Source organism: Mercenaria mercenaria, chromosome 8, assembly GCF_021730395.1.
Source record: "Mercenaria mercenaria strain notata chromosome 8, MADL_Memer_1, whole genome shotgun sequence".
Lineage (NCBI taxonomy): Eukaryota > Metazoa > Mollusca > Bivalvia > Venerida > Veneridae > Mercenaria > Mercenaria mercenaria.
In genome coordinates, this window is record NC_069368.1 from 523,657 (window position 1) to 537,895 (window position 14,239).

Consider the following 14,239-nt stretch of genomic DNA (forward strand, 5'->3'; position numbering starts at 1 on the left):
ATATATATTCAGTCAAGTCCCAGCCTAAATGTCCATATATGGCCCAAAATTAACCTTTCTTGGGCAAGGTGTAAAATCCAACCGTCCTATCTATCCAGTTAAGTATTGAAAAATCCGACCGTACCCATTTATTTCTTTACATTTACATTATTATTTCTTGATCAAATTTAATAAAAGTGGTATCAAATGAAAGCTTAGGTTATGTACTTGTAAAAATATATAACTTTCTTTTATCCCTCTGTTGCCTTATGTATCCCTTGTATCCGTGTATGACTAACCATCTGAAAACTGATCTTGTGTCCAATTGTTGCCTGACAAAACTATTATATCTCTTTATCCTAAAATATCACCTATCATATAATTTTGTATCCCAAGGTTACAATTAACACACTATATGGAAAATTTTGTGTTTTTAGGACGTATCTAACATAGATGTAGATGTATTTTATACTTCTTTGGTGTAAAGCACCCGTACACGAGGCTGTTATCCCATTTTTAATTAGTATTTTTGTTGAAGAAGCGGAGGCTCGAACTCACGACCCCTGGTTTCGCAGTCAGATAGAGTTATCACTGGACCAGGGCTTTTCTGTTTATTGGCTTCTATGTGGACATTGTCCATTTTAATACTGTGAAATTTTAATCAAGTCTGACCGAAGTATTGAAATTTTCGTATTTTAAAAAGAAATATGAACATTAAAATTTTGTCCATTTTCCATAAGTTTAAAGGTTTAAAATATTTTTAAATATCAATTTTTAAAGAATATTGATCTAGTTTTCATTTATCTACCGTTTTATGCATACGCAACTAAGAGACAATACAATACCGGTAGCTCTATTTCAAGAATGGTGAGAATGAGATATCAAAAATAATTTTAATGCTTTCTTCTCTGCTGTCTCATTAGATTCAAACATGATATAAAATTTGAGAGCAAGTTTTTTTATCTTTAATGTTTTAAGATAACTTAAACATATTTGATGTCATCGGTATAAAGTAATAGCAAAGACACATTATCAGCCGGCGGCTAACTCCATTTTGCTGTTGTGGGTGGGGTAATAATTTCTTCTCCGAAACCATTTTGGATGACTAAGTAGTAATTTGACAGATATTGTATGTAATTAGACAGTCACTGCGTTAATATCTATTTAACCAAATCATAGAGATCCCAAATTATATTGCCGGTCATCATGTGAGGATGAGTTAACTTCTCTTAAGGCAGTGGCTCAATAAGGGGTCTGGTAATCGGACCTCTAGACCATGGCAACCTATACAGGACTGGCTAGATGTCCGGTAATCAATATGAATACTGCACGGTATTTACAAAGAGGAAACTGTATTTTATCTTTAAAAATTGGATATGATTTCAATAGTTTTTTCTCAATTTTTTCTTGTTGTCTTGTCGTGTGGATAAGGAAAATTATCGGCATGACAGTCGTGTGGATAGCCTCGGCCTTGTTTTAAATACATTATAAGTGACCATAATAATTCTTTTATCCCAGGAAAAATACGATCGCAAATTCAGTACAAAATAAATAGCAGTTTGTACGCCGTTAGCAACTTAGCAGATTCATGTTTTTTTTTCTCTTATACACTTGTAACACAGTACATAATACTACATGTATATTGATTACTGGACCTCTAGATTCTGAGTCTAGAGGTCGGGTTACAGGACCCCTAGCCACTTTCTTCTCTTAATTTTGTAGTGGTTTTAGCTATATAAGGTCACTTCCAACAGCCTTGCTGTTTGTTTGGTTAGCTCTTTAGCGACGTGCTAGAGTGTCTGCCTACAGATCGTGAGGTCAGTGGTTCGATCCTTAGTAGAGACTGGTGTATTTTACAACTGTGGCGACAAGGATGTTTGACGGATTCATGCATTTGGATGAGGCTAGAAAATGATAGTAGGTTCAGTTGATGCCTCGGGCTAGAAACAGATAGGAAATTCAGTTGATGCCTCGATAGGAGGTTCAGTTGATGCCTCAGGCTAGGAGGTTTAGTTGATACCTCAGGCTAGAAACTGATAGGTGGTTCAGTTGATGGTTTGTCCTTCATTGTTAAGAGAGGAGAGGAGTGTAGTGGTTGTAGGTATATAAGGCCACTTCCAACAGCCTCTTATTCTTGACAGGCCTTGCAGAAATAGTCAATCTCATTTGTCATGTTTAAACTTATGTTTACGCTTTTTTTATTATTTTCATAAGTGATACTGCTTTTTAACTTTTTTTGTATTCATTCTGGCATTCAGTTAATCTGTTTTCAGTGACAAGAGTTTAGACTTTAAATTGTCAGGTGTTGCTGACCTCAGCCAGCCCTTCTTACATTACTACACAGATTCACCATCATAATATGACCAGACTCACTTGAATGGGGTCTCTAGGTCCAAGGTCAAATTGTTGTCTTGTGTGTCAGCTTGATATCTTTTGAATGGCAGTGAACCACTTGAAGGATTTTCATAAAACTAGCATCAAGTTTAACCTCATGAAGACAGTATGCAGTGAGCACAACACAAGTCATTAAGTCCAAGGTCATGGTCTGACAGTCACACTTAAAGATCAAAGGTCATGATAATACCCAATTCCCAGTATCAAAGTTGCGTCTTGCATTACAAAACCACCTTCATTGATAGCTCTTATTGAAGTTCTCAGTAACCACTTGTGGGAATGGATTGAAACTTCACACACTTATTCACTGTGATAAACTGACTTACATTGCAACTCTGTTTTGCCTTTTTACAAAATTATGCCCCTTTTTCGACTTAGAAATTTTTGGTTAAGGTTTTGTATGTAAGCTGGTATCTCGGTAACCACTTGAGGGAATGGATTGAAACTTCACACATATATTCACTGTGATAAACTGACATACATTGCACAGGTTCCATAACTCTATTTTGCTTTTTTACAAAATTATGTCCCTTTTTCGACTTTAGAAATTTTTGGTTAAGTTTTTGTATGTAATCTAATATCTCAGTATCCACTAAATGGAATGGATTGAAACTTCACACACTCGTTCACTGTCATGATCTTACATGCACTGCAAAGGTTCCATAACTCTACTTTGCATTTTTACAAAATTATGCCCCTTTTTCGACTTGGCAGTTTTTGGTTAAGTTTTTGTATGTAAGCTGGTATCTCAGTATCTACTAATGGGAAAGGGTTGAAACTTTACACACTTGTTCACTGTCATGATATGACATGCAGTGCAGAGGTTCAATTACTCTACTTTGCATTTTACAAAAGTATGCCCCTTTTTCAACTTTTGTATTCATTCAATTGACAAGGCTGTTGAATAGTCGAGCGTTGCTGTCCTCCGGCAGCTCTTGTTAGCTCACCTGAGCACGAAGTGCTCAAAGGTGAGCTTTAGTGATCACCCTGTGTCCGGCGTCCGTCGTCCGTCCGTCCGTCGTCAACAATTTGACTGTTAACACTCTAGAGGTCACATTTTTGACCCAATCTTAATGAAACTTGGTCAGAATGTTACCCTCAATAAAATCTTGGACGAGTTCGATATTGGGTCATCTGGGGTCAAAAACTAGGTCATCAGGTCAAATCAAAGGAAAAGCTTGTTAACACTCTAGAGGTCACATTTTTGGCCCAATCTTAATGAAACTTGGTCAGAATGTTACCCTCAATAAAATCTTGGACGAGTTCGATATTGGATCATCTGGGATCAAAAACTAGGTCATCAGGTCAGATCAAAGGAAAAGCTTGTTAACACTCTAGAGGTCACATTTTTGGCCCAATCTTAATGAAACTTGGTCAGAATGTTACCCTCAATAAAATCTTGGACGAGTTCGATATTGGATCATCTGGGATCAAAAACTAGGTCATCAGGTCAGATCAAAGGAAAAGCTTGTTAACACTCTAGAGGTCACATTTTTGGCCCAATCTTAATGAAACTTGGTCAGAATGTTACCCTCAATAAAATCTTGGACGAGTTCGATATTGGGTCATCTGGGGTCAAAAACTAGGTCATAAGGTCAAATCAACGGAAAAGCTTGTTAACACTCTAGAGGTCACAATTTTGGCCCAATCTTAATGAAACTTGGTCAGGATGTTACCCTCAATAAAATTTTGGACAAGTTCGATATTGGGTCATCTGGGGTCAAAAACTAGGTCACCAGGTCAAATCAAAGGAAAAGCTTGTTAACACTCTAGAGGTCACATTTTTGGCCCAATCTTAATGAAACTTGGTCAGAATGTTACCCTCAATAAAATCTTGGACGAGTTCGATATTGGATCATCTGGGGTCAAAAACTAGGTCACCAGGTCAAATCAAAGGAAAAGCTTGTTAACACTCTAGAGGTCACATTTTTGGCCCAATCTTAATGAAACTTGGTCAGAATGTTACCCTCAATAAAATCTTGGACGAGTTCGATATTGGATCATCTGGGATCAAAAACTAGGTCATCAGGTCAGATCAAAGGAAAAGCTTGTTAACACTCTAGAGGTCACATTTTTGGCCCAATCTTAATGAAACTTGGTCAGAATGTTACCCTCAATAAAATCTTGGACGAGTTCGATATTGGGTCATCTGGGGTCAAAAACTAGGTCATAAGGTCAAATCAACGGAAAAGCTTGTTAACACTCTAGAGGTCACAATTTTGGCCCAATCTTAATGAAACTTGGTCAGGATGTTACCCTCAATAAAATTTTGGACGAGTTCGATATTGGGTCATCTGGGGTCAAAAACTAGGTCACCAGGTCAAATCAAAGGAAAAGCTTGTTAACACTCTAGAGGTCACATTTTTGGCCCAGTCTTAATGAAACTTGGTCAGAATGTTACCCTTAATAAAATCTTGGATGAGTTCGATATTTGGTTATCTGGGTTCATAAACTAGGTCACCAGGTCAAATCAAAAGAAAAGCTTGTTAACACTGTAGAAGCCGCATTTATGACTGTATCTTCATGAAACTTGGTCAGATTGTTAATATTGATGATCTTAAAGTCCAGTTTGAATCTGGGTCATGTAGGATAAAAAACTAGGTCACCAAGCCAAATCAAATGAAAAGCTAGTTTACACTGTAGAGGCCACATTTATGACCATATCTTAATGAAATTTGGTCAAAATGTTAATCTTGATGATCTATAGCTCAATTTCAAATCTGGGTTAGGTGGGGTCAAAAACTAGGTCACTAGGTCATATCAAAGGAAAAGCTTGTTAACACTCTAGAGGCCACATTTATGACTATATCTTCATGAAACTTAGTCAGAATGTTAAACTTGATGATCTTTAGGACAAATTTGAATCTGCGTCATGTCGGGTCAAAAACTAGGTCACCAGGTCAAATCAAAGGAAAAGCTAATTAACACTGTAGAGGCCACATTTATGACCATATCTTAATGAAACTTGCTCAGAATGTTAATCTTGATGATCTTTAGGTCAAGTTTAAATCTGGGTCAGATGGAGTCAAAAACTAGGTCACTAGGTCATATCAAAGGAAAAGCTTGTTAACACTCTAGAGGCCACATTTATGACTGTATCTTCATGAAACTTAGTCAGAATGTTAAACTTGATGGTCTTTAGGTCAAGTTCGAATCTGGGTCATGTCGGGTCAAACACTAGGTCACGGGGGTCAAATAAAAGGAATAGCTAGTTAACACATTAGAGGCCACATTTATGACCATATCTTAATGAAACTTGGTCAGAATGTTAATCTTGATGATCTATAGGTCAAGTTTAAATCTGGGTCAGGTGTGTTAAAAAAATAGGTCACTAGGTCAAATCAAAGGAAAAGCTTGTTAACACTCTAGAGGCCACATTTATGACTGTATCTTCTTGAAACTTAATCAGAATGTTAATCTTGGTGATCTTTAGGTCAAGTTTAAATCTGGGTCATGTGGGGGCAAAAACTAGGTCACCTGGTCAAATCAAAGGAAAAGCTAGTTAACACTTTAGAGGCTACATTTATGACCATATCTTAATGAAACTTGGTCAGAATGTTGATCTTGATGATCTTTAGGTCAATAGGTCAGGTGAGCGATACAGGGCCTTCATGGCCCTCTTGTTTTTTCTGTACTGACCCAGCTCCTTGTGATAATATTCAGTCGGCTATTGAGGAAGTGGTATTTGAGTTAAAGATTGGACTTTTTTGCAATTTGCTGAGATGATAACATTGCTTTAACTTATTTTCAGTCTCGCCGATATGACTCAAGGACGACAATATTCTCCCCAGAGGGGAGACTATACCAGGTGGAGTATGCGATGGAAGCTATAGGGCATGCAGGCACTTGTTTAGGAATTCTGGCCAATGATGGTGTCCTTCTGGCAGCAGAGAGACGTAATACCAATAAACTGTTAGATGAGGTTGCATACTCGGAAAAAATATACAAACTTCATGAGTAAGTTTTCTTTGAAGGAATATTACCACCAGTAAAAAATGTAACTGTTTTTAGAAATAACGTCTATTTTTTCACAGGCATATACTTGTAACAACTTCAGAGATGACAGTTGCATGCTTTAGAACTAGATTTGAACATATGTAAAATGGTATACCAGCTGCAGTGAGACAACATGCATAAGTGTATTTTTAAGGCAGTAACAGTCAGAGAATTGAAAATAATTTTATACTGCTTCTCTCGCAAGCACTTTCTTTTTTAATGTGGATTATAATGCTTTACAAAATTTATTTAAGCTAGATTCCGGACCTTTCGGCTGGAAAAAAACAAAGTGTTTTATTCTGTCCCTTTATCCATCCATTTCTGTCTGTCAGTCATAAAAGATAGATCCTTGTTGACTTCCAAAGTACAAGAAACATTTTCATGAAACCTGACTTATAGAGGATAGGTTTCTTGAGAGTATGTTTAGAATATGTGCAAGTTCTTCAGTCAAGTTTTAATTGTAGGAAAATTGGTTTCTATGGCAGAAAGCATGACTTATACCCGTTCCAGTAGGGGTCTTCCATTGCTCTAGCATAAGGATGTTTTCTCTGGTCTTTTACGTTCTGACCGGAAAACAAAACAAAATTTTGGTATCTAATTTTAAATTAATTATATGCCGTAAGAAGTGCATTGATCATACAAAAAGGTATAATATTGAAACAAAAATTGGTGACAGGCTTCTGTGAAGCAGAGAATGGTGTATAATATGTAGTAAATCTTTGGAGTATAGGGGGTTAACCCTAGTTGTAAACCTTGGGTAAGACATTTGATTCTGTTCAGTAAGGTATGTCTTTTGTAGATCTATATGAGATCCGTGATTAGTTCAGTTATTACCGTATCATTTATATGAACCTCTTTGAAAATTGTGCAGATGGTCCATGTAACCACTTCTCAGAACCTGCTTGATGTATCCCCTCCCAGTAAGAAACTGCATGATAACTGGCTAGGAAGAGGACAAATTTCCTAAGGCTATGGTTTCACACACTGATTGGAGGTTTACAGGTTTCTATGTAATGGTGTTTCTGTAGATGAAACATGATTCAGAACATTATTTCGAACATTTGAGCCCACAACCCCTGGGTTGAGCAGCCAACAAATTAAGCACTAGATCACCAACAACTTTTCCTTGAAGTCCCCTTTTTGTGGTCAGTACTTTTCAAACTTGTACTTTTGATGTTTCAGTGATATGGTATGCAGTGTGGCAAGTGTGGTCAGTACTTTATAAACTTATACTTTTGATGTTTCAGTGATATGGTATGCAGTGTAGCAGGTATAACATCAGACGCCAATGTTCTCACAAATGAACTCCGACTTATAGCACAAAGGTATGTAAACCAGAGAAAGTCACATACTAATGAAAATAATTCAATAAAATCCAAATTATAATGAGATTTCATTGCGCCTTTTTGCCCCTGTAAAAAGATGGGCACATACTAACTGCAAAATCTGTTTAAATGATATTTTGTTGCACTTTAGATCAGAGCTTTATTTAGTCTGTTTTGTGTCTACCTCGTAACTACTTTGTTACTGAAACATTTCTTCACTTGTGGGGAACAAAGATAAATACGGTCTATTCTGTGTCTGCCCTGTATCTTTATGTGCTGCCTTTTTCTGTAGGAAATATGCATGAAAGTCCTAAAAGACTTTGTTAGTTGTAGCTTATTTTGACCCGGAGCCAAAAATTTATAGGAATCTGAATGTTATTCAGTATGTAAAGTTGTACACCTGGGGTTCAGTTTCATTTTGGGATTTAAACCCTACAAAAATAGATAATAAATCACAGACACAAACAATGAATGACTTCCAGTTTCTTTCATTCCCCCCTCCCCAACCCTATCACCCTTAAAAAAAATTAAGGATTCAGTTTCTGTTATCTTCAGTTTCTTGATGATGTAGTGGCCATACCCTCACTCTTGATGACTCGCCCCTCAACCCCTGACGTGATATGAGTGCTCAGTGTTGCATTGTCAGCAAGTAATATAATATAATATAGGACCAGTAACAGACACATATCTAATTCATCAGTGGAAATCATATCAGGGGACCTGAAATATGTTGGCAAGAAATTTTATGTTCACCAAAACATAACTGGGAGTTTCGTAAGAATAAAGATACCATGGATTTTAGCTCCAATGACAGGACTTTAGGGTTTATTAGTGATAGAAAAAATGTATTTATGACTAGTCAGTAACTTTGCTATACATGGTTGATTTTCAACTTTCTTAGCACAGATATTAAACTTTTGGGTGAGTATTTAATATGAGCCATGTCTCATATCTTCGATTAAAATGGAATGATACTGCAGAACCATGTTCCATGACTGTGATTTAACATGGATGAAGACATTCAAGTCATTCTTTGCATGCAGATTCATAAGGAGATGTGGCATCTCTTTATGAAGATTCCTGACATTGTCAAAAATAACCTTTTTTGATTGTATTGCAGTAGAGTCCCAGCTTATTAATTCATTATGAAGAGGCAAAATCATATACGTGGTAGCTTGGCAAACATAGACTACATTTTATTTATGCCACTGGGCTTTTTCATGTGCTGACTAGCAAGAGCAAATTGGCATGTTAGTTTTTGCACTGTTTTGTTAAATTTTCAGATACTTACTACAGTATCAAGAACCAATTCCATGTGAACAGTTGGTTAGCACTCTGTGTGATCTCAAACAAGCATATACACAGTTTGGAGGTAAGTTTCAAGTTTGTTGCAGCACCTGTATACAGTCTGTGAATTTAGGATTTGAAACTATGTGTCCAAATCGGCATAATTGAATTGCTTTCCTTTATACTCTTTTCATAATTTCTGCAGAAGTTACTTGTCTGAAACAATAATTACTTGTCCCGGACACCTGGACAAGTGCTAATTTCGCAGACTGATGTATATACATACACACACAATGTAATTTTGTCATTTTTATACTCCTGTGAAAGGTACATATAATGTGAACACCTATGGTGTGCCTTTTCTAGCTGAGCAGTTCTTATCCAGTGTTCACCAGACTTGGCCAGAATGTTTATGGGCACAAAATTGTGACCAAGTTTGATATCTGGATTGTCCAAATTGTTGTTGAGGGTCATTATGATTAAAGCGCACAAGGTATTATTCTGTCACTGGCAGACTATTTTAAGGATGTATTTGTTACTATTCATAGTAATGTATATGATGATATTCAATATTAAAAAGTGTAATGTGTATAAAACATTTTATTTAGGTAAAAGACCTTTTGGTGTGTCTTTGTTATATATGGGCTGGGACAAACACTATGGATTTCAATTGTATCAGAGTGATCCAAGCGGTAACTATGGAGGATGGAAAGCTACATGTATAGGGAACAATAGTGCAGTATGTCAAAAAAATTATTTTCCTTTTTCTCGCAGTAATTGACAAAGCTGATGCTGTAATTAAATTGATTTATTATGTACCCATTGAAAAAAAGAAGGTATATATTGGTTTGCTCATTGTCAGTTGGGTCGTCTGTTAGTGTATGCTGGTAGACCATTTGGTTTCTGATAAGTAATTAGAGATTGCTTGGTCTTCATAGTCAAACTTGTTTGCCTGTGGTCAGTAGATGACCCCACTGTTTTGGAGATCAGCAGGTTAAAGATAAAGGCAACAATAACCTGAGATTGTTTTGACGCCTTTGACAATTCACAGAAATGACAATTTCTCAAAAACTGTTAAATGTATTGCTTTCCAAAAACTTAAAATTTTACACCCCTATGGTGAGTCTTGGCCAACTAGTGACCTTGACCTCGAAGAAATTAGCATTTTTTAGAAATATTTTTGACGCCTTTGAAAATTCACAAAAATGACAATTTCTACAAAACCGATACATATTTTGTTTTGAAACCTTGTAGGATGATTCAAAAACCCATTTAAAACCCCATGGCGAGTCCTGATTCCCTAGTGACCTTGAAGAAATCAACCTTTGAAAATTCACAAAAAATATGAATTTTTCAAACAGTTGTTACACATATAACTTTGAAACTTCGGAAGATGATTTTAAAACTCATTTTGCACCTATTTCATGAGTCAAAGCTCCTCTGGGCGAGACACTTTCAGGTGGTGGCCTTGTTTGTAGTTACTAATTTTGTTGTGCCTAAAACTTCATTTAGTCAAGGTTAACCTTGGAGTAAAATTATTCTTGGAGTTGTAGGGTTTGTCTCACTTTTATTGAATGCACAAATATTGATAAGAGACATTAAATATTGTAACACATTTCCATCCTTTTTTCGGTGTTTTACTCTCTTGGACAAATACTACTCATTGAACATTGCAATGATATTGTGCACTATATGCAATGGAACATGACTCATTCGAGCATTGATAGTTCAAGCATCGGGGCTTAAATGAGCAGAATTATGTACCGTAGGTCCAGCCGGTTTTTTCTATTTTTGGTGGTTTGATCGCTTTAAACCATGGAAAGCTTGATAATTTTTAGCTCATCTGATTTTTTGAAAAAAAATGATGAGTTATTGTCATCACTTGAGCGGTTGTCGGCGTCGGCTTCTGCGTCGGCGTTGCCTGGTTAAGTTTTATGTTTAGGTCAGCTTTTCTCCTAAACTATCAAAGCTATTGCTTTGAAACTGCGAATACTTGTTCACCATCATAAGCTGACCCTGTATAGCAAGAAACATAACTCCATCTTGCTTTTTGCAAGATTTATGGCCCCTTTTGTACTTAGAAAATATCAGATTTCTTTGTTAAATTTTATGTTTAGGTCAACTTTTCTCCTAAACTATCAAAGCTATTGCTTTGAAACTTGGAATACTTGTTCACCATCATAAGCAGACCCTGTACATTAAGAAACATAACTCCATCTTGCTTTTTGCAAGATTTATTGCCCCTTTTGGACTTAGAAAATCAGTTTTCTTGGTTAAGTTTTATGTTTAGGTCAGCTTTTATCCTAAACTATCAAAGCTATTGCTTTAAAACTTGCAACACTTGTTCACCATCATAAGTTGACCCTGTACAGCAAGAAACATAACTCCATCCTGCTTTTTGCAAGATTTATGGCCCCTTTTGGACTTAGAAAATATCAGATTTCTTGGTTAAGTTTTATGTTTAGGTCAACTTTTTCTCTTAAACTATCAAAGGTATTGCTTTGAAACTTGCAACACTTGTTCACCATCATAAGCTGACCCTGTACAGCAAGCAACATAACTCCATCCTACTTTTTGCAATAATTATTGCCCCTTTTGGACTTAGAAAATCATTTTCTTGGTTGAGTATTATGTTTAAGTCAACTTTTCTCATAAACTATCAAAGCTATTGCTTTAAAACTTGCAACCGTTTTTCACCATCATAAGTAGACACTGTACATCAAAAACATAACTCTATCCTGCTTTTTGCAAGAATGATGGCCCTTTTTAGACTTAGAAAATCATGGGTAGGACAATATTTCTATTACACAAAAAAAATCAGATGAGCGTCAGCACCCGCACGGCGGTGCTCTTGTTTTACTCGTCTCCCTGCTACCTCATTGTTTTACTGTACAGTTGTACTTTGTGTTTTTCAAACATAAGAGAAACTGACTATACCGTTCTAAGACAGTTTCTCCTTACTTTTTCTTCAGAATGCAGTTTCAATGTTAAAACAAGATTATAAAGAAGGGGAGACAACTCTTCAACAAGCCTTACAGCTGGCAATCAAAGTTCTCAGCAAAACTTTAGATATGACCAAACTTACTTCAGAAAAAGGTAGGTCCTGGAGTAGTTGAGAAGTGTTTTCCTGTTTTTAAGCTTGGCTATATGAAAAATAGTAAGAGCTATTCTGCTTACCTAGGAATCATTGTGGGCATCACAGCTTGGTTAAAGCTTTTCTTGCTTGATCATATATCTCAGTAACTATTACATACATTAGACTGAAACTTCACTATAGGCTTCCCAGTCATCAATTCTACTGAAATAACCAAGTTAGATAACTTGTTTTAGTTAATGTTCACTAAAGGCTTCCCAGTCATTAATTCTACTGAAATAAACAAGTTAGATAACTTGTTTTAGTTAATGTTCACTAAAGGCTTCCCAGTCATTAATTCTAATCCTACATTCTATTCAGTTGAACTGGCATCTCTAACCCGAGTGGATGGAAAGACGAAGATAACAGTGCTAGACAACAAGACAGTGGATGAACTGATTAAAGTACACGAAGCTGAGGAGGCTAAAGAAGCAGAGAAGAAAAAAGAAAAGTCTTGATTTAGGAAATTATACTGTAAGTTGCACTGTGAAATACAATGTATATTGTTTGAGTAAAACATAAGTGAAAGATTATTAAAGAATGTTTTGATTTAGATAAATAATATATCAAGTTACATTAAGCAAAGTCCAGATTTAGAAAAAGAAGAGTGTAAGTCATTTTAATTTGGAAAAGATAGATTGATAAACACTATTCAATATCTAATGTAAAAATCAGTAAAAACAAGTAATTCTCATGAATGTGTTTCCATCACATATAACTGACATTTTAAAGCCTTCTTGATAAATATAACAATAATTTCTTGTCATCTTAAAATTTACTTTTGCCTTTGTTGTTGTATGATCTTTAAATCTGTCAATTAAAGAAGTCTTTATTTAGAAAAATCAAGAGTTAATTAATTTAAGAAATTTTTGTCTAGAAAACAAGAGTTTCAGTAATAAGAAAAGTCTTCATTTAGAAGAAAGGGAAATGTTAAATGAAGAAAATACTGACTGAGGATTCATTTAAGGAGTTTTGATTGCACCCTTAAGAAACTAAGAAACTTGATTTAGTAAATCAAGTACTGTGGAACCCCATCAGACCAAACACCCTGTAGACATAAAAGATGAAAGAGAAATGAATGTAAATGAAAGTAAAGGCAACGTTTGTATAGTTTTTAAAATTTAAAGTAGATCTCTACTTTATTTTGCAGGTGTGAAATATTTGAGATATTCTGGATCTGGAACACCAGCCGTAGAAATGTGCACTTCAGAGCTGATGCTTTATTTTATGTTCATTACTTTAATATTTGAAAAAGACATTATTTACTAAAAATATCATAAATTATTTTGTTTGTTTAAATGGTGGAAAACATTTCTAATGATTTTAAAACGTTAAAAAATGTTAAACTACTGTTTCATTTTCCTATTCCATAACAGCTATTTCTGAAATGAAAATATTTGTTTTATACAATAGTCAACAGAATTAGAAAGATTTTAGCTTTTTTTAAGTTATGTTGAAAATATGGTCAAAATCCATTTTGATGTGTCCATTATAAATTACAGCCATTTTGGACACCTTGTCATTGTAATTTGAGAGATATTTTTATGAATGAATTTTGGCCATAGAATTAGATTGACTAAAGGTATCTTCACTGCTGCAGAATGTTGTATATTTCATGTTTTGTTCCTGATTGTGTTATAAGATTGATAAGTGTAATCTGTTTTATAAATATCACTTTGGAGTGAAAAGAAAACAGAGGAAATGGACATTTTACTGGCTCAGTTGAGATATTCATGCTGTAACTTTCTGAAAAGTGCTTAATATGATAATTTATGTTTGTACAATACAATTGCAACATTAAATTTGATAAATTTGAATTTTATTGTTCTTGTTCTGTTACTGTTGACATGCCTACTTCTTTAAATCAAGCTAACCCTAACGCAGTTTATACATCTACTGCTAGTTATCCCCTGTTGAAGGCGAAAGAAGATAGTGTTTGGTGTCTTCCATCCATCCGTCTGTAGCCATATTCAAGACATGGTTTGGAGTATTTGAATTAAACATGGTAGAAATGTTAAAATACTAAAGGAAAATAACACATTGCAAGTTTCAGTCAGATTGTTGTAGGACAGCAAGATAGATGGCCCTTTTAACTATATATTTATGTACATCATAGTGTATATTT

General features: G+C 35.3%; 1 protein-coding gene across 1 annotated transcript; it reads left to right on the forward strand.

The window, feature by feature from the left end:
* Positions 1-6,094: 6,094 nt before the first annotated feature.
* Positions 6,095-13,931, forward strand: LOC123523220 (proteasome subunit alpha type-4-like). The gene is made up of 7 exons (XM_045300933.2): positions 6,095-6,330; positions 7,617-7,694; positions 8,978-9,066; positions 9,590-9,720; positions 11,954-12,077; positions 12,436-12,588; positions 13,265-13,931. Exons 1-6 carry the CDS (start codon positions 6,194-6,196, stop codon positions 12,570-12,572), a joined length of 696 nt encoding a protein of 231 aa, XP_045156868.2. The 5' UTR covers positions 6,095-6,193; the 3' UTR covers positions 12,573-12,588; positions 13,265-13,931.
* Positions 13,932-14,239: the final 308 nt, after the last annotated feature.

What these genes read in the sequence shown, in the direction of transcription:
- LOC123523220 (XM_045300933.2), top strand. Translation starts at nt 6,194, where the DNA reads ATGGAAGCTATAGGGCATGCAGGCACTTGTTTAGGAATTCTGGCCAAT. An exon ending in CTCCGACTTATAGCACAAAG is followed by an intron (nt 7,695 to 8,977) that starts GTATGTAAACCA and finishes TTAAATTTTCAG; the next exon opens with ATACTTACTACAGTATCAAG. An exon ending in GTATAGGGAACAATAGTGCA is followed by an intron (nt 9,721 to 11,953) that starts GTATGTCAAAAA and finishes CTTTTTCTTCAG; the next exon opens with AATGCAGTTTCAATGTTAAA.